General features: G+C 38.0%; 1 protein-coding gene across 7 annotated transcripts in view; it reads right to left on the reverse strand.

Annotated features, from left to right (window-relative positions):
- The window catches only part of LOC131669207 (vacuolar protein sorting-associated protein 11 homolog), a 215,219-nt gene that overhangs the window by 81,928 nt on the left and 106,186 nt on the right, over nucleotides 1–27,105 (reverse strand). For 5 of the 7 annotated variants that reach the window (XM_058943935.1, XM_058943934.1, XM_058943939.1 and 2 more), the window contains exons 1-2: nucleotides 4,487–6,252; nucleotides 3,986–4,240 (exon numbers count right to left, since the gene is read on the reverse strand). The exons of 1 other annotated variant lie outside the window; for it this stretch is intronic. In XM_058943935.1, the coding sequence (XP_058799918.1) occupies nucleotides 3,986–4,240; nucleotides 4,487–4,867 (636 nt within the window). In that variant the 5' untranslated portion in view covers nucleotides 4,868–6,252. Of the gene's footprint in view, nucleotides 1–3,985; nucleotides 4,241–4,486; nucleotides 6,253–27,105 lie in introns of those variants that run through there. One more of the 7 variants, XM_058943936.1, reaches the window with a different exon arrangement.

Genomic DNA, 27,105 nt, shown 5'->3' on the forward strand with positions numbered 1-27,105 from the left:
AGCTTTTTGTCATCTCGCATAGATCTAATCTGTCAATCCTTCCTTATTTTACATCTCGTTTACCTCCGTTTATCCCAACTCATCGACCAACCTCTAGTCTATTTGTTGCTTAAATATTCAACTAATTTCCTCGAATATCATTAACTCTGGCTAAAAGTGTTTCCGATCGCAAACGCCTCAATTATTTGTGTTTTCAATTGGCAGTCTAAAAATTGAAAATCTATTGGCGTTTCCGACATATATTGCAATTGTAATGAGGTTGAAACTACGAACTGATCCAGTGATTCAGTTTATTGAATCAATTTATTATTAACATGCAATGTTTAAATTTTCTGATTAGGAAAAAATTAGGTCTATCTCTTCTATAACGAAAGAAAATATGTATTCTAGTGATATGACTTTTTTCTTAAAATAATTATTCTGATCTTTTTTTATAAACTATCGGCTCATTTCAACGTATTTTACCGGAGTGTGTAATGTTAATCAGTTAGGATAATATACAAATTTCAAGGTTTTAGATTACATTTTTAATTATTGAGAGAAGTAAAAAGTAATATTTGACAATTTAATTTCAATGTTGTTAATGAAAATTATGTATAATAAGATTTAAATTATCAATTCGATTCACTGTCGGAATACGAAAAGTTGGAAATGTTTTGAATGAGACATTACATCTAGAATTCAATTTCAATATTTCGCTTGATTTTTTAATTTGTTAGATAGCAATTTATTGGTTTTCGTACCCTTAAATCTAATCAATTCTACCGTTCGAAAGCGGTTTTCATTATCAAGGGTCCGTCACGTCACTTCATTAATTACGAAAGTAAGCACGGTGTCAAATTGATGGTTGGTGATTATATCTTTTACACTTTTTAGATATCGGTTTCAGATATTCCAAGTCATATCCTTGAGGTCTTGAGCGTTTATGTTAGCAACGGATGACAAAACTTCGACCATAACCGAGTGAAGGTAATTTTAATTTGAATATGTAATTATTTGACATCGATTATAAACGAAATATTGAAATAAAGGACAGAATCGCTAATGGCATGGAATTTTGATATACTAGGAAGTATTTGCATGACGTTATTAATAGTAATGAGGCAAAATTTGTAAGCAATAATTTGAAAAAAATAATTTGGTTATTTCACAATGAAACGACTTTTATTAGCTTGGAAAATTCTGGCTATATGCCACTGCTACAAGTACTATAAGGTAAAACACTTGCAATACGTTCTCACAACACGGCCATATTGATATTGTAGTATTTTTACCTATAAATTACTCGGTAGAATAGTACCTATATTAATTACGCTATAGTCATTGAATTAACTTGAATAACCGAATATTGGATTACTCGTGTATCATTAAAACAACCCGAGACTTTATGAAACGTTTCTATATGTTATTAAAATTTTGCCAAAATTTGTTCAAAGTCCTACGGCAAGCATGTGAGCCCCTTGCGCATGATGAATTTCATATTATACGCGCACATAGATACGCTTGCAAGCGGTATATAGGAAAATCCAATACGGTAGTGTGCGATCGACGAATTTTACTATTCTTGCCTTTTGTGCGAGAACATGACTTTTTTGTTAAATGCCTTACTAAAAAATAAAAAAGCATAAACACGCAATTTAGCAATTGAATATTTTCTATCGACATAAATTTTTACGGTAAGATTTTGAAAAGTGATTATTTCCTTGATTGAAAGCGATATTTACGTTATCAAGGAAGCGCATTTTGAAGTAAACAATTGATCACGTCAAGAGCTTTGGTAACCTGGATTTCGCGATCTAGCTGCTAGGACAAATCCGGCTACACACAGTCATGAAAAATTAGCTTTTTAAAGTGACTAAGGTTCAAAGTGATCTATTAAAATGTTATCTGTTGCAACTGCAGGAGTTTGAAAAGGACAGCATAATTCACATCGATCAATCATAAGAAATAAAGTCATTATTGTAACAAAATATGAATGTTCAGCTGAGGTCAGCTCGTTGCATAGGTTAAATAAGTAATCGAATAGGCAGATCGTATCAAAAATAGCAGTCCCGACACGACAGTATCAGACAGGGATTAGATAATCACAAGTTACGAAGATCCAATATATCCAATGATGAGTTTGAAATGCCAAGGTATTATTCGTCAAGCGAGTGACTGCTCATAAAAGATTCCAAAACTGTTGTCAAACGTACGATACATTGATGGAGTAATAAAACAAGATGAAGTAGGAAGTATGAAGCTACAGCAACAAGAACAAATGTTTCACAGTATCCTTACATAAGCTCGGACAAAAAGTTCAGCCGAGAACGAATCGTCGAGCTTGACTCAACGATCAGGTGATTAGCTGAAATTAGTGGAAAACAATTGATTCTCAGCGAATCGCGAAAGCGCACAAGCAAGAAAGCTCGACTCTCGCTGTCGAGCGCAAGATTGGCCGCTGAACGAGGATGAGAAGGTCAATTTGGCAGTCAATGTGGCGAGCAATCGAAGGCGCGGTCATGACTAAGCAGCCGCGAGAGCGCATCTGCCGAGCAGTGGTAAATAAATGCAGATGGAGGCGAACCGAGCGGGGACAATCAGATCGGTGCGGAGGAAGTGCAAGGTGAGAAGGGCAACGGGGCCTGCAAGCTGCAAGCGATCGGGCGAGAGACGACCACGCGGGCCAAACGATTTGGAAACGCAATCAACGCCTGAGGCTCGTGCACGCACAGGCGCGTGAAAAAGCGAAGCGGCATCGGGCAGATCGGCGGTACTTGGGAGCGGGCCAATCGACTGCCAGGAGCACGGTCCTACGCGCATTCAAATGAGCGAAGCGCCTTTGTACGGGGCCTCCGCAAAGAAAAACTTTCTTTTTTTTTATCGCTTCCGCTTGCGCGTGTGTGCTCTTTTTTGTCCGCTCGGCTAGTGCCTGTCCCTTGTCTACGAACGGGCTCGGCCTGCCGACGAAATCTAGGCGCAGCGTCAATTATATGCAGAAAGAAATCTCGAGCCCCAGCTCGCGGCCTCTGCTCGCGACGGATCTTGGTCGGTTTATTCTCGCTCTCTTCCGCGTTTACCGTTCCATTCCTTTTTTTTCCGAGTCACAAAAACAAGCGCCGCTCACTTTATGCGGCGATGCTCTCGCCAACGCACAAAAACCCAAAATCAAAACAGTCTCAGGCCAACAACTCGTTTTGTCTGGTAGCGGGGCTGCGAAACAAGTCGTCTGTTATGAGTGTGCGTGCGAGCATATCCGGGTCATTTCCCTCTCACCCTTTCCATCCACGTATCCTGGACCCTTCCCTAACGTCGCGTCTTGCCTATCATGCATTTTTTCATCGCTGTCTTTTTTTTCAAAGCTTTCAACGTACTGGTCTGCTGTAGCAACGGCTCTGTTTTTTTTCATCCTTGCCTCAACCTATTTTCTATTCCTCCACGCGCTTATGCGTGCACACTGTGTACGAGGCAGTGTGACGCACGGGGTTAGAACTGCAACGCTTTTCAAGCGTCACGCTTTTTGCCCGCGACGACGAGCTCCGTTATAACGGAGGGAGAAGCCAACGTTCCAGGCAAGTTCAAACGAGGCGGCCTAATCGCACGTTACGCAACGCGAATTTTCCGAAGGAAAAAAACGAGCAACTCTACGGGTACCGACCTCGGGTAATTTCGTTGAAGCTCATCGAACATGAAAGATATAAGTGTTAAATTGAAAATTGTAAAGGGGACGCGTAGGCTACGCGCGGGAGACGTTGGCCGGGCCTTCGAGCGAAGCAGGCTGGAGTTTTTGCGGAAAAACGAGAGCCGGGTGGCGCGCGCATCGGCCGAAGCGTTCATTGAAAAGCGAGAGGCTGTAGCCGCAGCAATTGCACTCGGCGTAGGGCTCGAGGTTGATTTTAGCGACGCGACGGTAGGAGCGCGTGCAGAGCCGAGATCGCCAGGGGCTTTGCGCTGCTATTCGAATTGCCATTGAACAGAATGCAAGGAGAGCTGCTGGAACACTTACGGAGTCGGAGTTGAGGCCGTTGTTCCAGGGGTAGGGGCTTTGCGGGGACGAGGACTGCTGCTGGTGGACGCTCGTCGTGTGCGGGTTGTGGATGTGCTCGGCCATGACGCTGACCCAGTGGGCCAGTCCGCCGCTGCTGCCGGCACCGCCGCCAGCGGTCCCGGCTGCGCCGCCGAGCGCGCCGCCGCCGCCGCCTCCGCCGCCCCCTCCGCCGCCCTCGTCGCCACCGCCCTCGGACCACGCGAACGACGCCTTCTGCAATTCAAGCAAAATCGTCAGTCTCCACGCAGCCACTGTCGTTTTCGTCGCACGCGTCAAGCATACGCCTATGGCGGCCGATTCATCGTCGGCAAGGACAAATGCAGGGGATCTCCGCAGTTGTTCGTAAATCGCGCGCTGCTCTGTGGCTTGGTCGGCGTGATCGCTTTGCGAGCCAGGCAGCAAAGTCGAAGGTGGGACATGGGAAGAGGCAGCTGAAAGGGGACCTAGGATACGACTGACCTCGAGCTGCTCGTGGGCGCTCGCGCGGAGGGCCAGGTTGCGCGGGAAGGCCGGTAGCGAGGCTGCGCAGCCGAGGTCCGGACTCTTGGCTCTGTCCTTGGGGTCTCGGGGCTCTTTGAAACCCTTGATATCCTTGCTGTCCTTCAGGTCCTCGAGGTCTTTGAGCTCCTTGAGGGCGGACGAGAGGTTGCGATTGAGCACCGTCTTGCCGAGGACCGCGCTCGCCAGTAGACTCTTGTAAAGCTCGTTCGGTAGCACGAACTTGCGCTCCAGCTCGGTACCGACCTGCACTTGCACTTGCACAGACATACCCTCGGCTTCCACCGACGAGTCGCTTTCTACCTCGACCGACGAGCTCGACACTACGCTTATGCTCGACATCCTCGCCGATAGTCGCTTATCGCTTGCACTTGGTCAGACTCCTCAACCAAGTCACTGCTACATAGGAACTTTGTTGTGCACACATGTGCACGCACACGCACTCACATTCGCGCGCTCTCTCTTTCTCTCTCTCTCTCTCTCTCTCTCTGTCGTTGCTTATTGTGCTGCGTTTGCAATTGCTTGTTCGCGATACACTCTCTCTGGCGCTCGCTTTCACTTGTATAGAAAATAAGCTAGGAACTGCGTGTGCTCTGGCGAGCCTTATTGCCGGACGCGCCTCGTGTGCGCGACCGTAAGACACAATGATTTCTGAATATCTGTCGAGCGAATCTTGCGGGCAATCGAGGGTGACCGCGGCCTCCTCGTCGATCCAGCATTACACGGCTCTTGCTTAACCACTAGTTGATTGTTGCTCGTCGTCGATTCACAACTGCGGACGTCGAGGGCTTTGTACAAGTTGTCGCCTCGCTTGCAGAGATTTGTGTGTGTGTGTGTGTGTGCAGAATATATAAGATTTATAGTGTATACATATAAATGTAATGTAGAAGAGGTGGGTATAAAGCGTGCGGCGCTCTTGGATCTATAGCTAATATATGCCCATAACGTGTTACGGGTATGCAGATCTCAAGGTATGCATGCTTGGCGCTCGGTGCAACAGGAGTAGGACACGTTCCGTGCGTTGAACGCTCGGCAGGTTGGTCTCTTGCGAGACAGGAACTTTGCGCGCGCAGCCGAGCGTCTAATTGGCCGGCTAATGAGCGCGGGAGTCCGATTCGTCGCTGGCGCGCTCCTGGTCAGTCAGTCAATCTGCCGGTCGGTGGGTCGGTCGGTCGGTCGGTCGGTCGGTCGGTCGGTCGGTCGGTCGGTCGGTCGGTCGGTCGGTCGGTCGGTCGGTCGGTCGGTTAGTTAGAAGGTTCGGGTTGGGTTGGGTTGGGTCAGTCGGTCGGACGGGCGTTCGATTGGTCGTTCGGTCGTTCGGTAGGTCGTTCGGTAGGTCGTTCGGTCGGTCGGTCGGTCGGTCGATCGGCGCTCGGGCGCTCGGCCGGCGAGCTACCGACTGAAAATAGGAACTTTGGTTGCAGGCGGCCGGGCTGGGCCGGCCTAGGCGGCGGCCAGGGGCCCGCGGCTGCGGCTGCGGCGGTGCTGCTCCGGGGAGCTGAGGCCGCGCTGTTGGCACAATCGGCGGCTCGAAGGCCCCATGCTCGGCTGCGGCTGCGGCTGCGACGAGGCCGACGCCGACGCCCGCACTCAAGCTGGCGAGCTCGCTCGACTATGGACCTGCCCGTTCGCCGACCAGCGCTTCATCTCGTCACTCGGCGCTGCCCGCTGTGCAGCGCTGACGCGGGCGCGCACTGCCAACTCCCTCGAGCCTTGCCTTATATGAGCGCGACCGGGTGAACCGCGCGACTGCTTGATGCACTCGGCGGCGGAGCATAAGGAAGCGGAAGCCGGCGCCTCTCTCGCGCTGCTTGCTGCGCCGTCGCCGCCAGCGCCAGCGCCAGCAAGGCCTCGCTTCTTCCCTTCTCCTGGCGAGAGGCTTGAGAGGGCTGCCTCCCGGCCAAGACGCCCGGCCGCGCGAGCGAGACGCCGCCACCCCGGCCGCCCGCCCCGACGCCGGCGAGAGGGAAGAAAGAGAACGGCGAAAAGGCAGGCAGAGAAGCAGCAAGCGCGAGAGGAGGAAAACAGTGGGCGCGCGAGAAGGCGCGCTCGAGCGGGGCTGCCGAAGACGCAGCGCGAGCGAAGAAGAAGGAGAAGGCGCCACCACCCACCCGCCAGCCGACGCTCTCTTCCTCGGCGAGCGCGGCTGCAGCGCCGACGAGCGGCAAGGAGCGCAGCGCGACTCCGGCCGCGAGCGAGGGTAGGGGCGACGCCAGCGCGGCCGGACTGGCGGAAATAGGGGTAGAGCGCCCGCTCTCTGCGAGGCTAGCTGCGCAGTGCAAGCTGCGCGCGGCGATCAGTCCGACTTGCTGCTCGACTCAAAGCTTTTTATTCTGCTTAAGCGAATAACTGTCAGCCGGGCCACGTTGCTCGTCGAACCCTCGGCCGACTGCCCGCCGTGAGCTTGCCAAGATAGGACGTTAACGGTGGCATCCGCACGCCGCCGGCCGTCGAGTATCAGCCGAGGCCACGACAGAGACCTCGAGAAACGCAACCTAATAGTGCCCTATCGGGAGCCGTCGCGAATGCTTTTGTCTCAAGCGCGGCCCGTTACCCGAGCAGTTAGCTTATTGTCGCGTGCTTCGGCATCTGATGGCGCTGTTCGCTAGAGCTTGCAATCCAGTCTTCGGGCAGGCGGACGAATCACGATAAACAAGGCAACCACAAGTTCGCCCTACAGCGGAGACGCTTGAATACAGCATATCTACTCTACTGCCGCACCAACTGAGCGCATTTGTGCAAATTGCGTGTGCGAGAGACTTGAGCATGCGGCGAGAATGATCGCGGGGCAGGTAGCCCTGCGCACGGCCTGCGGGAACGCAAATCTCGGGGGCTTGTGGCTCACAACGATGCGTATATGATAGGGGCCTCGGCCCAATTACCATTGTGTCTCGCAATCACATGCAAATCGCTTCGCACTCGAGGACAATGACACTCGGTCGCCTCATGATCGTTCGAGCGAAAGAGCATTGAGCAACCGGCTATTCAACTTTCGTTTGTAATATGACAATGTATTTCTACAGCATTGATTGACTGTTATGGTTTTGGTTTATCGGGACTGCACCCGGCAAACCTTCCGCGGGTCACCGTTTCTTTCATTCCATAATCTTCCTTCCTAACATTAATATTAATTTTTCTTACTGAATCTTCCTTAGCCTCGATATAGGGCTATTTATTGATAACTTTTAACATGAACGACATAGCTAGAGCAGTAGTTGCGGGTGCGGTGTGTTGAGAAATTAGTGGAGAAAGTTAAGCCGTCCGTTCAAGTGTAGAACCACTTGTTGAGCGGTCGAGTAGGTGGCAAGGTGGTGACGAGAGAGAGAGAGAGAGTTAGGTTGCAGCTCAACTAGAGTTCAGTAATGAAAGAAAACTGCACAAGTTTAACACTTTCAGACTAGAATTAGAATTTTATTAATACGCCAAGTGCTGTCGTCTGGTTGTACGACCGAGGCTCTTGTTAGCTACAGACATTATACATAGGAATTAAAATAGTCATCACATGGTAATGAAAATGATTCTGTAATATTTGTTAACCATCTACAAAAACGCTGTCAATGAAAAAAGATTTTCTTAGAGTATCCGAACTTGTGTTAGGGAGATAACTGAACGAATATTTGACTCACCAATACGCATTTTATACAATGTTTAATTCGATAGTCCATATACCTTCTTGATTTTGTAACTAATAATTGATAGACTACTTATTTCCATTAACAATAAAATACATTTAGGAAATTTTTTTAAATGTCTGTCACTTTACCGTGAAAAAATATTATATAAAACGTTATATGTTGATTACTAAGATACGACTTTCTTTATTGAATGATTATTTACTAAAAAATTGTTTGTTTCTTTATTTACTACTCCGGTCGAAACCAAAGTATATTGCGCGATCGTACGACTAACATATTAACTAAGAATGTTTATATTTATGTTCATTCACACTATCTCACTATTGACTCGATATTTTACTGTTTTTGCTGACTGTGAAAAATAGGAGTTTCTGTATTATTTTGTTTTTGTTTTACCTGAATTATTTTGTTTTTGATTTCTTTTTAAAATGTCCGTACATATCTCTGGAACGGTTCAACCGTTAATTATTGAAATATAATTTCCGTAACAATTGTAAAATGTCTTTGAATCGGTTTAGTTTTTTCAAAAATTGATATCATTGTTAATATTCTTAACATGAACAATATCGTCAAAATTGGATAGTTTGTGAACAAGAAAAGTGGTTAGAAACTAATTAACCTGCGATTTTTCATGGTTTATTTCATTACAGGGATCCTTTTTTCTCATTTTTAACTATTTGAAAGAATAAATAATTGGTGATATTTTAAAGATATTAACAATAAGTTCCATCGATAATGATGAGACTACGTATTATATAATATATATTTCTAGATCAGAGATGGTTAGAATTATAAATATGGTATTTAACATATAAGTAACAAATCGAAACTTAACGTTTTGGGATACGTAAAGGGGTAGCCTATGCTGCCTGTATTAAAGTTTGCGACATGCCACCATGTTGTGACGTAATTTATGCTGCCTATGCTGCCCATGTAAGCTAGCGACATGCTGATATGTGACGTCATGTCAGATTTTCATATAAGTTCTATATTATAACATCACCCTTAGGGAAAGGAGGCACAACTCATGACCGTAAGCAAATTTCCTAACTATCGTGATTTCATTTTAATGTTGTCCGCTTACCGTTTAAATAAAATGAGTTTAACAGTATCTAACTCGAATTATAACACTTTGATGTAAGCTTATGTATACAGAAGTAAATATACCTTATAACAGAATATAATTTAAGAAAGAAACATTTTGGAATATTAAAATAATATGTTGTACTGAATTACTACATTACGATACGAGTAAGTTTTAATATAAATATTTATTATATAGTTATGTTATTTTCGAATGCATAACTATACGGCAATATCTTTATGACTTTAAAAAATAATCGAAAAATTCCGTGTCGCGATAATGTAATTGAAATATAGCGGTTCGCATGGCACGAGAAGGAAAATTGAGAGAGATGTTGGTAAGGTAGTAAGCGTTTCGTTCGGAGATTGCCGACAAGAGCAATACTGAGCCGACAACTCTTGTGTCAGACACTCGGAGTAGTGGACCTACAGCGAGGCAGTTTATACATACATATAATACATACACATTAATCATAACTGAACGCTAATGCAATGATTCGTAGGTACCGTCTGAATTGCAATTTCGGACCTAGGAGATCAGCACAGTATTATTGTTGCAAAGGGTGATACCATTATAAAACTCTACGGCGTTGCTCTGCAGTGTCCGATACATCCATCCGATCGCGTTCGATAAGTCGATGGCCATTGCACATAATTTAGTATTATTTTGTTGAATTTCAGAGACGTGCGAGGCTGAAAAAGAATATAGACGCAAGGAAAAGCCAGTAACTCAAATGCAAAGGTGCTTGTTCAAGGGCGTTTCGCCAAAAGTTTATAATTCAGAAAGGATAATTGTTTTTTCGATGAACCACTAGCGTCAGAGGCGCTGAAGTGACAGCGGTCAGTGGCTCGTAGACTCAATCGCTGAAAAAAGTAAGATTAAAAAACAAGGAGCTTCTTCTAGACCGTCATAGCAAAGCCAAGTCGAAGAGCGAGGCGACTGAGCACCGTGTACTTGTCCCGATTGGCGAGGCATACCGAGGCGAAGAAACACCAAGCGAGCGCGAATGTACGGCGGCATCCAAGACCGAGAAAGATGATACACGAGTTGAAAGGTCGTCTGGGACGCCGTCTAGTCGGGGCTATCGATTATTTTCCGTCCTCGTTCGTTCTACTCGGCGTGTCTCAATGCTTCGGCGCGTTGAGTAGTCCGTCCGCACTGCCACCCACCTGTGCAAATAGCATTTCCATGCCTGTGAAATACGCATACAAGTTGGACGCAGCCGTAGATCTGCGCAGAGTTATCGTTTGGTGGCGCACCGCCGATAAGCAAGCAAATGCAATTGTTCGCAAATCGTCTGATAGCGGCCCATCTTTGAACTTGGTCAAGGGCCGGGGGCCCACGAACAGTGGCTTTTGTCGGACTATCGACGGCTGTTCCGAGGAAAAAATTGGCTTTGCCTTTCGCGATCGTCGAAGTGACCAGGGAATCAGACACTACCACGCACGGAGCGAGAGACGAAGCTCGCGCGAATATATATCATCGGCGGAAATCGGAGGCCACCGGCGCGACGGGGCATTTGTCCTTGCGGGGTGACCTCATACTCCTGACCTCGGGCAAGCTGGCAGAGGCCCTTGTACGCACTTGCGCGCGTCGCGGCGAGCCGGAGGAGAAGGGAAGGTGTGGCGCGGGTCGGGGTGGATTAGCAAGCAACGCCTAACGCGGGCTCGGCTAACCTTGAGAGTCTGATGTTGATCTCGAGAGCGCGCCGTGGCTGCCGAGGATGCTGTGCACCGCTCGACAATTAATTCTAATGCACCGTGCCGGCGGTTCGCATTCGCGGATCTGGCGACACTGCTACGCCAGTCACATCCGAAATGCCAGAGTCGCAGCAATGTGGCACGAGCTATCCCTGCGAGCGATTGACCAAACATCGCGTAGCGCAGACGCAAGCAAGTGTTTGCCGAGAGCATCTGTGAGGCAACGGAACGGATAGGGGCGCGCTTGTGACCTAGGCCCTCTTGAAGGGCAGACATTCTTTAATCGATAAGCCAGTGGCGCCCTACACCCGCTTTGACGTACGCATCAGTAGACTAGACGAGGGACGTGCGGAGGCTTCGCTCAGAGGTCGACGCTCACTAGGACGCGACTTTCTTGTACGCTGTTACACGCTGCTACACACTCTCTCCGCTTGCGTCGCTGAGCCATCCAGCCCTAGAAACTCATTTTGAACAGCAGCAGCTATTTGACAACTGAGGAGAGCTTTTCCAGAGCATTCTTACAAAGCTTTTCCTTTATAAGCTGCTCATCTCTCTTCTCCCATCAGCCCGTAGCTACCTATTCGCCTTGAACATCGCACTCTTTAACCTACATATACTCAACGTTCACCTTGAGCTATCTCGAAAGTAGACCATCGCTTCTTCACAAGTCCAATAATCATGATAATTTTAAACAAACTTCTTCATCAAATTTTATCAAAAATTAAAAATGTCCCCTATTTATTAATGGTTTCAACTATTGTGCCGCTTGTCAATCTGCTGTAATTTCAAATTTATTTAAATTAAGTTCTATTATTTTCAATAAAACGAAATTTTTATGTGCATTTTTTGTTCTTCTGATCCATATAATAACTTAACTTATAATTTAACGAAAGATATTAAATGTGACTTTTCATATATTGTTGTATTAGTATGTATTTTGGTGCGTACGCCCGCATTATGTATTAATACTTTTACTTTTACTAGGGAGCACAATAGGCAAAATACTCTCCGAGCGATGTTGCCGACCGAGTCAAGCAAGGTCGGCATTTCACACTGGTGAGTATGTTGCCTCTTTGTACTCCCATTTTACGCATTGACTATATCTAAAAGTAAAGTGTAGCTCGTGCACACGTGATGCGCTGTTTTACCACTCGAGCGGAAAAGGGGCATACTGGCGCAATACTCGCGTGTAGTGTGTGTGTATAGTGTATACACTACACGCAAGCACATACGTATTAGGAGATACTCCCCTGTTCGCCTCGCTCATCCATCCTCTCACTCTTAGGATGATACCCCCCCCCCCCCTTCGTGAAACAATATAGCTTTATTAAACTCATTTAACGGATTTCGGTTCGCCCTAGACTCATTCCAATATCCATAATTTATATTAAAGGTTCGTTAATAGATTCATATTTTAAATTTGAAAAATGTAAATAGAGTACGCTAGAAATCGAAAGATGCTTTCAAATGTGCCAAAGAATACATTTTATTATAAACTACTGTAGATAATACTGATCTAATTTAATATAAATATACATTTAATATGGTGTGAGAAAATATAATGATTGCGGATAGCAGTTCTAGATAATTATCATAATCTTGTAAAAAAAGTAAGATTTTTAGCGCAGACATATTTATTTTTAAAAGATTTTGGATATAATTCCATTGACTCTTAGAATAAGTTTATAATTATAGTGGCTAATATACGAGGGTTGTTTGAAAAGTTTCCGATTTGATGAAGATAAATAGTACATTACAATACAAGTGCGGGAAAGTAGATTCTTGTCTTTTGTGGTATTTATGCCCGAGCGAAACGAGGGTCGAAAGGCACACGAGATAAAAAACTCTTTCCTGAACATGTGTTGACCGTATTTTTCGATACGACGTGTCGAAAGTGCAATTTTCAATACACGTCTTTTGTCGAGTGCACGGAAAAGACGCACTTTGTGTACGAAGTGTTGAAAGATAATTTCGTATGTATTTGGATATATTGACAGTCAATTGAATTATATTTCGAAAAAAATACCAAGTATGAAGTTGATCGGTTGATTAAGAAACTTTTTATATTGTTTAAAAAAATATTTAACATATGATTTGTAATTTTAAATAGAGAAAAAAGACAATTTTGGCAGACAAAAATAATCGGCTCAAAAGTTCCGGATCTGATGATATTTTATAAACATTTTGATTGTCGCATTAAATTGAACTATACTCAGAAAGTCATATTAAGGTTAAAGTTAATCATTTAATTAGGAAACTTTTTATAACGTTTCGAAAAACGATTAACACGTATTAGATGGAATATAAAAAGTTAAAAAAATTTTTTTTTACTGTAAAAAGTTTTCTAATTAATCGATCGATTTCATACTTGACATATTTTTTTCTTATAGTTAAAGTAACTGCTAATATATCTAGATATTTATGTAATTGTTTTTATCTTTAACAGGCCGGGTACTTTTTAGACCACCTTCGTAATATTAACCTTATAATTGAAAAATAAATTAAATTATAAATAAATAACATTGATTTAAATATGAAATGTAAATAAATATTATAACTAAATATTATATGCATAAAAATTAGTGATATTACATTTTTTTGAGATAAAGATATTGAATAGAGATTTTATACATATATCAAGGGTTGTGATCGTGATCTGCGACATGAATTCCAGAAGAGCGATCTACGTGACACTGTATGCACAATGACTTTCTGTCTTAAAGATTTAAAAATCAACCATATTTAATAAATATATATGATTCAGGGATAAATAGTGCTCATCGTGTTTACTGAACCCCTTTCTGCCAAGAACACTCGTCCCGGTACACCGATCTTTCTGCAACCATAACTCATGCAATTCAACGTATAAAAAATTAAAAGACATATTATTGCTGCTTAAGATCTTTTTCAATTGTGATATGAAAATGATATCGTTTAAATAAAAGAAAAAGAAAAAATATGATTTGAATAAAAAACACAATTTTTCAAATTTTTTTTATAAAACCGAGTTTTCCGAATAGTTCTCGGTTTACAATCCACTAGGAATTCAATAATCGGTGACATAAACGTCTAAGCTTATGATTCCGAGATCAACTTTTTATCTTAGTGTTTCAAATTATCTCACTAATGACGATATTTTTATTAAAACATTCATGAATTTTTTTCTTTAAAAGTATGAACTTTTCGAAAAAGTGGAAGAGAATAAAAAGTTCTTGGAATCGCTTATAGAATTGTTTTGCAAAGTTTTAAGCAATTTTTTTGATTTTATAAATTGTCTAATTATTAAAAAATTATTAAAAAAATACTCGAAATATTTTGGAAAAATTCGAAATAATTACTAAAAGTAAAATGTTGTTAGAATCAAGCAAAAAATGTACTCGTACTTAAAGATTTTCAAAATATTTCGAGTAATATTTTAATTGTTTGCTCAATTTAAAATCTACATGAATTCATTAATTATTTGATCCAACCTTCTCATTTATCGAGTTTACTGATATATATATATTTCAATTTCCATGACCTCACAAATTATCGTAATGCATGAAAAAAATTAATTTTTATTAATGTATTTAGTCTGCTCGTTGAATAATAACAATGATTGTTAACTGTTCCTCGTTGGAATGTAATTAATTGTGCTTCATCAAATACATCTCGTATTCAACGTGCTTGCTGTCATTATAGAAAAGTACATGATGATACCGTTCGGTGGCATTTATGTTCAGCCTCTATGTTTTTGACATTGTTAATTGCATCAAAACCATCATCCCACTTTATTTAAATTTATTATTATTTTAATTTTACTTATTTAAGTATTTGATTTAATTTATTTCTACTTTATTTTATTTAATTTTGTTTTCATAATAAGCACCATTTTAAATGTTTTGTATATAATCGGCGCATACGTAGTTGCGCAGTGACACTGGTCTTGTCCGTGTCTGATTGTGTCAGAATTTGATGTCATTTCTAATGTCTGAATCTTTCTGTAAATTATCTAAGGCCGCTGTCGGAGTGTCAATATGGGTCCGATTGATATAAACGTATCCGGTCAAAAATCTAGTGACGTACGGTTTCAGTTCTAGTAAATTGGTTTCCGAATATTTCGATACTGGACAACTTTTTATTTACATATATTTATTTGAATTAGAATATTTTGTAATTAAATTAACAAAACAATATCAAATATTTAGTTAAGAAATAAATTATTCTATTACCGCAATTAATATTACTATTTTATATTTTGTAAAGTTATTAAATGTAATCCATTGAAATAATTTACTTATTTGATACCATGTTCATATAACTTTATATGCACAAGTAAAATTTTGATGATGGATAATAATACAAATAAACTTTTATAAGCTTATAATTAAAAAAAAGTAAACGTTGAACAAAATATGAATAAGTTTTAGATTTTAAATGGTGTATGAACTACGCGGCATATATCAATAATCTAGTTGTTTTTTTATTTTACACAAACCGATTACCACTTAGATTTTCACGTATGTTTTCTAAAACTTTGAGTTTAAATGTTGGACGATTCATAGTAATCGATTACATTTTAGGAAATAAGAACGCTCAAGCTTGAACAATATTTGATTCTACGTATGTATTCATTTATTCGCTAGTGTTTTTCTTAATGCCCAGGCATTAAGAAAAATGTCAGATAATACTTATTGTCTACGACATATATTTCTACATAGGGACGACTCGGTTATCTTAGGGAAATCGACAATATATTTTTTCAGTGATTGTTTAATTGAAGTAATTTTCAAAAATTAACATAAGATTCGGAAACTTACACATTCATAAAACATATTTTATAATATATTGATATTTTTGATGCAAGAATTGTCTGATAGGATCAACGATTTAAAAGAAAAATGTTATGACTTTCAAAGAAGCCTACATGCTCAAGAAGAGTGAATTGGCAAAAGCATTGAAACTTTAGAACCTGGAAATGAGTGATTTTATGTTACTGCTAACCGGTAGAAAACTTTTGTTAATTATAATATTACCTTTAAAATAGAACTTTTCTTAATACGCCATGCACGTATTCTATATGGCAACCGAGTGAAAATTGATGAGTTAGACGTAATCGATGATAGGCACTTAGAGGTATTATTGGTACAACCGTAGAGATAAAATTCTGTTAATTGAGTACTACAATGTTTTAGTTGATGATCTAATTCTCGATTATTGTTTTGCGATAGATGAGAGATGAGAACTTGAAGATTGACAAATATTGGTGAAACTAGATAAACTCCCGTTTTTTTTCAATAAATCAAACAAAGAATATTTTAACTTTAAAACTAAGGATTAGATATTACAAGAAATTAGAGAAATTCTTAAACGACATTTTATTTTGCAAAATATTAGAAATGTACAGGTAAATTATTGTATGATTTGATATACATACATAAAATTGTGTATCTTATGATGAATACCATATTATATTAATTTTTCAGTTGAATTTATTTAACGAAAAATAAAGTATCTCATTGACAATTATGGTAGTTTATTAAAGAAAAAGATTTGGAGATGATGATAAGCTCAACTATCGTATTATATATATTGAGTTAACTAGTTCATAAATGAATGGTACAGTATTAATGAATGGAAGATTTGCCAATATACAGCGAATGGAGTTGAATTAAATTTATTGATCGCCTACTATCCTCTATGTACCCCTACTCACCTGATCCAAGATTGGAACGTCTACAATAATACGTATATTGTTCCTAGTAAAATTGTCTGACAAATTCTCAAATAATATGCTTTTTTATCCAATTCATTGTCATTGTCCTAATAAAAATTTTAATATAAATATTCAATTTGTTTTTCTTATATAAATTACTATTTTAACGAATGTTCATGATAATTTTTTTATAGACTATTTTTAGTAAAGCTAAATTTTAAGGTCATATTTGTAAGTTCAAATTTTTCACGAAGTGATGATTTCGTTAGGTTTTACAATACAGGTACAAGTTAATTTACAATACAGTTTGATCTTAATGAACGGACCTTTCAATAAAGTCCATATATATTTGCAATGCTGTCTCATTCTTGGAGTAAAGCTATCTAGTAAGTTATTGTGTTGTCTTCTTTTCATTTTTGTAACTGATGAAATAAGAATCTTTCAGTGTTTCATTAAAAATTTGAGAAATTCCGGACATCTAAAGATTCTGGTTGCCATGACATTTGATTAAAATCAAATCAAGCCAATGAAATAAAAAAGTTTGTTTAAGTTATCAATTTCTTTTGCTCAATTTTTCATTTTGAACAAGCTAATTTTGTAGCTTAAACTCTGCTCCATCTAATTAGTGCTATTTTCAGAAATATTACAAAACGAATAAATCGTAGCATAGTCAAAATTAAAGTTCTTAATTCGTTTTAGCCTATAATAATTTGACTACGAGAGAAATCAGCCTGAAGAGGTCAGCAAATGTGCTGACGAAACGTTGCTGAATATAATTAAAGTTGATTGATTTTCCATCTATCACTATTTCCCTTCGATCCATCATTACAGGATTTATCATTTAATCTTTCGGATTTTATTTCGGCAATCGATAAACTAATATTTATGTCGTTAGGCATGTAGTGTTGTTTGTACACTAGATCCAATGATAATGACCAATAATTATAACGGTTATCGAGTGTGCATTCGATAAAATGACGAGGTACTTTCGATTTTAGGAGATACGTTTTCTAAACTACCTTTTACATAGAACAATTATATCTTGTATATAAAAAGATCCAAGTTTATGATTTGTCTTTGCTTATTGGTTTATATTAATTTTATAATTACTAATTCTGAGTGATTCAATTTCTTACGGGTTAAATTCTTGTAAGTAGATATAAAATCAACGATATTGAAATTGAGTTTTTAAAATCGTTTTATTGCCGACAAGACATCTTGTTTAAATTTAAACTCTAATTTTGGCCAAACTTATATGTTTTGACTTAGCCAGGACGAGTAATTAATCCATATGTCGCGAATCAATTTACTTAGCAACTGATAACGTGATGACTTGTTCGCGGGATCATCAAGGGTACGCATGTGACGCCACTGATCGATGTTATCTTGCATTTGTACTACCCTATTAGCGACAAAATTTTTCAGTCAATTAAGTTCTGCCTGTAACCAACATAACACAGTTTCCGAATCGGTTCAAAATGTTGTTAAATTGACCTTCAGGTTGATCGAGCTTATGACTAATTCACATATAATTCAACCAATAATAGTGTGTCATTTAATTGTATTCTGCGTATCATTAGGTTCTTTAATGAAACAATACGAGATTTTGCATATAACAGTAGTCAAATTATTATAGGCTAAAACGAATAAATCGTAGCACAGTCAAAATTAAAGACTCTAATTTTGACTGTGCTACGATTTATTCGTTTTAGCCTATTATAATTTGACTACGAGAGAAATCAGCCTAAACGTTGCTGAATATAATTAAAGTTAATTGATTTTCCATCTATCACTATTTCCCTTCGATCCATCATTACAGGATTTATCATTTAATCAAATCATAAGGGAATCAAGACAGTATGTTACGTTTAAAATCCGAAAGGTAATAAGGCGATGCGTAACATGGTTTCGCTCTATACTAAGGTTGGCCGAACATCAAATGAGCAACTCACCGGAAGTACGCAAAATCTAACATTCGTGTTCGAGAATATAGACATTAGACTATTACGGACCCTTTGGCATAAAATATATCAATTGATATTAAATGTTTATCTTACTCTTTAAATAAATATTACAACATTACAATATTTTTTTTTAATCTTACACGTTCAAATATTAGATCATCGATTTGTAATGAATAATTCTAACGCATAATAACCTCTTGTTTTTATCAAACAATTACTCGCTGCTAGTTTCATAAAATGAGCGTAAAAAAATAATAACAGCCTCCTTTTTTCTATTTTCATTATTTCAAAATTATCCGTATTAATTATTATAAATTGAATTTTTATTACTAAAATTTCAACTCGAAATTACATCGACATGCTTTTTTGCCACTATAATAGTATATTACGTAGCTTATCTTAATTAATCATTTCGCAAATAAAATGCTTCAACATAGCATCGATTACTTTTTTATAAGGAATTATTGGAAAGATTTTAAATCAATAATCTAGTACCAGTACATTAAACCTTTAGTGATACTAAGATTTCGAATAAATATAACTACACAATTTAATTTCAATTCATCCTTCCGTAAAAAAATGATGGATTGTATTTCGTCGCCGACATCAAACATTTTGAGTGGCTAAGAGTTAGTCACGTGGTATATGATAGTACGGTGTATACGTATGTATATGTGTCACAGAACCGCTTGGTAAGGTACGAGGATGGGTTAATAGTCCTTAGAAAATCCAAAAGATGGCGCTCAAAGCATCGTTACAGATATAATATTTACATAGAATTTTACATTTATATATTCGCAGTTTACATAATTTGAACAATTCCGCTTAATCTTTTGTCTATCTATATTAAGCTCTATATTTTATAATATCAGCAAAATATATTCAAACCACATCTCTCTGGGTATCTGAAAACTTGGTCGTAATTATTTGAGTTTAGAGTAGACAGTAAAACAACTGTGTTCATGCATGAAGGTGTTGTTATTTTGTGGAGTCTAATCAGCAGAGAAGATCTTTTGGTTTTATACAGAGGACATTGACAGACGACATTGTCGATATCCTCAGTGCCTGTTCCGCATTCGCACATCGCATAATCAACTATATTAATCCGAGCTAGTGAGGAAGCTAAATTGTCATGATTTGTTTTAGACCTATTTATCGAAACAATAGTTTGTCGTGACAAATTGGAATTTTGATACCAAGGTTTAGCAGTGTCTTTATAGAAATGTTCAAAATAGGGTTTATCTTTATTTAGGTTCGTTTTATCAAAAAATTTTTCATGTTAGAAATCATTACTACATATTCTTTTTAATTTTACGTAAGTCTGAAAAAAAATAAGAATTTTGTTTGTATGTTGCCTGTTACTTGCTTTCTTGGCTAATTTTCCGGCGAGTTTGCTTTCCTAAATACCAATATTAGACGCAACCCAGAATAATTGAATATCGTCTTATCAGAGATTCACTTTCACAAAATTCTTTATATTTATCTTTAATTTACAATATGTATGGGTTCGCCTTAACAGATGATTTTGAATTGTTTAGACACTGGAGAACGCTTAGGGAGTCAGAAAAATATGATATACGTGTGAAGTATTTAGCAGAATAATATTTAAGGCATCGGATATAGCAACACTTTCTGCTGGAAATATAGATGCTGGTGAACTAGTACTTTTAGTGCATTAGATGTCACTCGCTGGGTAGACACCGACACTACCAATTGAGCCGCTTATTTTGAAAGTGGCCTAACTCCATTCATCTTCAAATCGAGATATTGAAAGTTTTGCGTTAGAATGAATTTAAAAATATACGTTCAATTAATTCGGAAAACTTATGTGTAAAAATTGTATCGTATTTTCTCTGAATATAAGCAATCTGAAGTGCGTCACTGATAAATAACATGAAGTTGTACATGTAACCATTGTAAGCGGCAGAAAATTGAAAAACGGAGTTAGGTCACTTTCAAAATAAACGGCTCAATTGATGGAGAGCCTTTGCTTTTACTCCCGTCCGTGAAAATTTTTGTAGTTGGCCTAAATTAGTTAGCTTTAAGAATTCATTTTCAGGATTTAGAGATTCCTTTATATAGTGCCCTAGAGAAAAATTGACTGATAGAGAGGAGTCGATAGTTTCATAATTGTTCAAATAATAAGTCATAATTTGTTCTAGCATAAATATAGGAGATGCCATTTTTAAACTCATCTATGCAATTCTTAATTATTTTAAAACATTTTTTACTAATATTTCTCTCTTTAAAGAAGGTGAGAATTGTCTTACAAACTGGTAGATTTTTATTTAGTATAATTTTGAAGAGATAGTTTTTACATAAAGAAATTTAGGTAGTTTGGATTTAGCTAGTATTACGAGTATATATTGATTGTCGTTGATTTTCTATAATCTAAAACAAGTTTAAAGGCGCAATGTTGTATTTGTTCAACTTTAGATCGCAGATTATTGTGTTTTAGAAAATAGACAGAATTACTAGATTCAATAATGGAGCAGATATAGCTCTTACATCTACATAAATTTGTGAGGTGAATTTCATTTTTAAGTAAAAAATGACTTCTAAAAATTTAGTCGTAGGACTGGAGTGTACAAAAACAGATTAATAGTGAGCTATATCTAGGTTTAAGTAACTAAATTTGGATTTAAGTATGTTCACAGCTTTTCTAGAGAATTTTTATTCATAAAGTAAAGGACTATGAATAATGGCATTGTGAGGTATTCGTGGAGTCAAAGGCTATAAAAAATGTTATCAGTGAACTAGGATATTTTGAGTCGAGAAGAAATGTCCTTGTTAATGTCAGATATATATATCAAGTAAAGGAGCGGACAATGAATAATTGAAACCCGATAAAATTAATTATAAATCTATTGCTCTAATTATTGCATATTATTTGAGACGATGCTCGAAAATAAGAGATGGTTAGAATTTGAAAATCTTCTCTCACCCAGTCAAATTGGATTTCGTAAGGGTCAAGAATGTATTGGCAACATATCGATTCCAACAATAAATGTTCAGAATGCTTTTAAAAATAAATAGATGTTTTACACGGAATACTGTGAAATAATTTCGGTTAATACGGTACAGTACAATTATTTGAAAAATTTTTCTGAAATTAAATTTATAAATATAAATATAAAGTAAAAAATATAACGGATGAATAGATGAAAAATGACAATAATGATAATGGCTGAAAGTGAATATTGTGAAATTTCGTTTGTGAAAAACACTGCCCTAAATAAGCCGATACCTGCTTCCAGTATTTTTGTCAACAATATACATCTATGGATACAGGGATATCGTACAAAGTTTTTGGAATCGTGCGCAATATGTTAAAAAATATTTAAGAAAATGTAATTATTGCAACTGTCAGTTCAATTTATTTAGAAAACAAAAAAAAAAGAACAAACTTAGTGCACTTCCCACAACCATATTATAGTTAATCACCTAGAAATCTGCTACGTTAATACATTTTTAATTACAGCTTTAAATTTACACATAATTTAAAGGACATTTACACATTGAATTTTTATTTACCAATTTATATCGACAGATATCATCATGTTGAAAGGTAGAATTGTTTGATGTTTGTGGTGTGTTTTAGAATTTTTAATTAAGCCTATAAAAAATTTTGATTTGATTCAAAAACACATGTAACTGAATATTTGTACAAATAAAATATGAACTTGCGAAACGCACTTGATTTAATTCATAAAGTGTGTGACGCGGGGAATTGAGAAAAAAATTAAGTGTTTATTTTTTCTTATCCACTGGTCACCAGCGACGTTGCCAGCCGGCTCACAGCTAATTGTTGTTGAGCGCCATCTAAGGCCTTCGTAAAGGAGGGCGATTAGCTTCGAAAGCAGGCGGGCGTCGGTCGTTGCATATAGGACAATGGCTGCTTTTCTTGGCTTGCATTGACCTTGTAGGCTATTTGTAAGCGGAGTAGGAGTGTCAAAATCCTAATTAGATTTCGTTTGATTTACGGGTGGTTGACTAATTATAATTCGGCGAGATAGGCTCCGCTCAGGAGTAGATAGTTGGTGTTAAGGTTCCTAAGATAGCCTTGGTCAGCAGTTTTTACGAGACGGAACGTCGAAAATGGCCGACGGTCTTACCAATATGGGGTCGGCCTACCGATACGCTAATCAGCCCTTCGCAACTTCGCCGCAGTAGGTACGGTGAAGGTGGAGAGTTAAAGGTTAATTAATTTTCACTATATTCGTTAAGCAGTCACTTTATTTTACTTGTATCTTAAAAAAAGAATCTATCCACGGTATGCCCAAGGCCACTAAACCGTTGATTATTCTCAATATCTTACCTACAGTCTATCCAAGTTCGAACAGCCGGATGCTATTTCTCCGTAACGCAACGTATAAGAGGTCTTTTCACGTAGGCGCACTGCAATGAGATCGTAACCCGTATTCACGATAATTATAGGTTTGGCTTATCTGTTAAAATTGCGCAGTGTGAAAAGATGAAACGAGCAGCCGTTTCACGCACTCCCAGTTAGCCGCAGGTGAGGTTAATTCATTGAATCGCCACAGAAATTGGAAAATGGTCAATTCATGTATTCCCAGTTACGACTCAAACTCAATGAAAGTATTCACTAATTTTTTGGCTGTATCCAAAGGAGAAAACATAAAGCGCTTCCTTTCCAGTAGTTTTGTCTGTCCTCCTGCACAAAAATGGTGTCTCTTGTCTCGGCTCCGTTTGTTTTTCGGCATTCAAGATTGCGTCCGCGCTCACGCGAGGTCCACAGGACATAAGGTGCTACCAAACGCGGTGTCTTGTTGCTTCTTTATCAGTTTCCCACCCTCTTTCTAGTGAATTTTTATTTTATCTCATTTTTAGTCGGTTATTACGACGCATAATTACCTTATTGATCGGTCTTTCAACACAATAAGGTTCATATTCTGGGAATTCCATCGTGTTGGGTTGCTACTACGTTACATGGTGGGTCAATATTTCGTCGGCCCACTTTAGCCTTTGTGAACCTAATTGGCTGGTTTTATATTGCTGGCATATTGCATATTAAATTACATAATTATAAACGTCGTACAAACCTCACCAGTGGTAGTCGTGGGCAACTTACAGATACATTTTCTTGACTTATAGGTATCTGGTCGTGGTTAGGCAGTGGGCGTCATGTATTATTTGATCTTTGTATTCGTCGGACACTACTAGTTTCCAGCTGTTCTCTATCGAACTTCGCTGGAGTTCACTGACCTGTCAGCGTATTCGTACATACAAGGTATCCAAAATTAGTTTAAAGGCTGATATTGCATTCGGCTCTTGCGACATTCGGGACATAGCGTCGACTAACTGGTGTAAGTTACCCTTGCAATGCTTGGCAGTGATATAACATTGCTGTAGCTCAAGTTATTTACGGCGTACATAACGACTAGGCTATCCTTATTGGTCATTGAATAATTTCTCTCAAGACCGTTGAGTGATCGGCTAATATACACGATGGAACATTCACTGTCATGAAATTCCTACCTCAGAACTCATCTGATGGCGAAATCATTAGCGTCGGACAGTAAAAGGTCGACTAAAGTTTATTCGTAGATAAGCCAGTACTGGAGATTGCGTTAAGGTTCGTTTAAGAGTCTGGAAAGTCAGTTGCAGATGTGGTCTCCCAGCTTTAGCTATGAAACGGTGCAAGGTACAGAAAACTCCAACACCAATCTCGTACGTTCTAGGTCAGATCAAAGTCTGTCATGGTCTAATAGAAATCCTAAATAGTTAAAGTGGGAGTATCCAAATACACACTTATTGTCGTTAATTTGTAATCCGGCGTCGTTAAGTTACCGAATCACCAGTTCTAAGTAGTGCAGGTGGTCCTCACATTTTTTTGTTGCTCTGATAATGACATCTAAGTGTGGAAACACGTACAGCTCCCAATCCGATTCAAATAATGTATCAGGCAGTCGTTGGAACGTGGCTGGGACATATACCAGTCTAAATGGCATAACTACCTATTCCCGTATGCCCTCGTTGGGACTGATAAAAGCCGTGTACTGATAACTGTTCTCCTTCAGGGTAACTTAAAAATACTTTTAGGGTAACCTGTAGAGGTCTGTTTAACTTATGATAGAAAATAATGCAACGGCAAAAAACGCATTTCTGTATGCTGCAAAATCGTTTTTCCCATTGAAAATACCTGAGTCTTTAAAATATAGGACAATTCCGAATTTTACTAAGAAAACGTACATATTATTAAATTATAAAAATATTATTCAGGGCCAGCAATATAATGAATTAAGTCAAGCTATAAAGAGGGACGCGCAGCGTTAAATGTCGATATAGCCGCATTCCACTCTCGCACTAGTTTTGCCACATCTTGGTTTCAATTAGTATTTTTTTTACATCAGCTAACAGAGTAGAGATTTCTTATAAAATTGCAAATCATTTGGTTACTTGACTGTACCTGTGAGTTAATTATAAAAAAGATGACAGCAGTTTAAACAATTAAAACATCCACGGCGTTACGTTTTTTTGTTTTTTAAATTGCAATATTTTTGCAATTTAAAAAAATTGCAAATTTCTCCTAAAATAAAGAATTAATTGATTGACCAGCAGTTTCTGTAACTCCATCAGAAGCCAAATTATAGCGCTTTAAACAAATAAAAACTCCAAAGTTACGGAGTTTTCTTAGTTCATCTCGGATTCTAACTAACATTTTTCAAATTTTCAAAGTGCTATTTATGAGATGTAAAATTTAGTACCTATTTGTATTAATCTGATTAACTTTCATTTTGAAAGTTAATTAGATTAATTTTTTAATCCGTTTTTAGTTAACTTTCATTACTTTTAACAATTTAGAAACGTTCGACAAAATATGTAAATCAGAAATCAGATTAATACAAATAGTTATTTACAAATAATCGTAAAAAATAATATTATAAGTGTAATATAATTTTTTTTCTTATTTTTGAAAGATTTCTTTGTAACCGTTAAGAAGTTAATAAAAGGCAATCATGTAACTTTTTACTTTATTAAATTCTTTTAATACAGATTTCGCTTATTTCAACCTAATATTTAATGATAACTTTTAAAAATAATTTATTAGTTGCCATATGCAAAATGTCGAAATAGAATAGTTGTTAAATGACATAATTAAATTTTTATTTTACAATTTAAATACTTTTGAATGAAAAATAATTTTTCTATAAATGCTTATTGTAGATTAAAGTCTTTTTTTGAGATGCTTGTTTTAAAAATATTATATTGTGTCCTAAAAATCTCGAGACCGTCCGAAAACTTGAACAGAACGCGTTATCAGGAAAAAAGTTTCAAATAGAGTTTACAATTTTGTCATAAAGGAATCTGGTGATGATCCTGCTTTTAACCTCAAAGTTATTTTTCAAGTAATTTGAAGGTTAACTTTGTTTTTTTAAATAAGAACCCTTACTTTTGACCCTAGATTTGTAATTGGCAGAAAATTTTACGTTCAAATGATTTATCATATGTCAGGTTCTGGAGATCCCCCAAGATATTTGTCAAGGTTATACGAATCTCAATGTTATTTTATTTAATCTGTCTACCCAAACGATCCTACAATAATACGGTTTATTCAAAAATATTATAGACGAATGTTACTGAACTATGAAGAGAACATTTTATGGTGAACTCGACTCGACCATGAAGTTAATTTTCTATGTATTACAAGGTTGTCTGACTCTTGGTTATGAGTACATATATCTTGATGTAACATTTTGCACTCTTTCGGTATCTGCAATCAACAAAGAGATTCTTGTAAAAGAAAATAAAGATGATTTTGAAGTGATCGAGAAAATGAACTTCAAGATCAAAGTTATATTCACCACAAAATCTTCCTTTCAGAGTCCAATAACTTTTATCTAAAAATTTATTACTAAACTGTATTATTGTGGGACCGTTTGAGTAGATAGTTTATTTATAAAACGAAATTTGATCTTGAAATTCTTTGAAAAATAATTTTGAGGTCAAAAACAAGATCATCACCAGATTCGTCAATGATAAAACTATAAACTTTATTTGAAACATTTTTCCTGATAACGCATTCCATTCGAGTTTTTGGACGGTCCCGGAACTTTCGGGACACTCGGTATAACTGTATCTTTTGAACATTTAGGCCATAGCATTTTAACGATTTTAGAACTAGAAACACAAAACTAATTAGTATATCTTCGCGTTTCACGTCATTTTTATTAATTATTTATTTAAAAAAATATTGAATCATAATTGCAATAAATGAAATAATAATATATTACAAGAAAAAATATCAATTATCGGTTCAAAGTAACAATTGAATATTAACTTTTAATCCACTCTTTCATCTACTCGAAGAAATAATTTTTGCTGATTGCTTATTCTGAAAAGAATTGGTTGGTTTATCTGCTATATTAAGTAAGTTTTAGTCACTTCAAGATTTGTGAGTACGAGGGGTTTGAAAAAGTAATGTGACTTTTCAATTTTCACGGGCTACGTACATTCAAGTTTTGAATTTTTGTTGTGTAG

Source organism: Phymastichus coffea, unplaced genomic scaffold, assembly GCF_024137745.1.
Source record: "Phymastichus coffea isolate CEN01 unplaced genomic scaffold, Cenicafe_Pcof_1.1 PCOF00088, whole genome shotgun sequence".
Lineage (NCBI taxonomy): Eukaryota > Metazoa > Arthropoda > Insecta > Hymenoptera > Eulophidae > Phymastichus > Phymastichus coffea.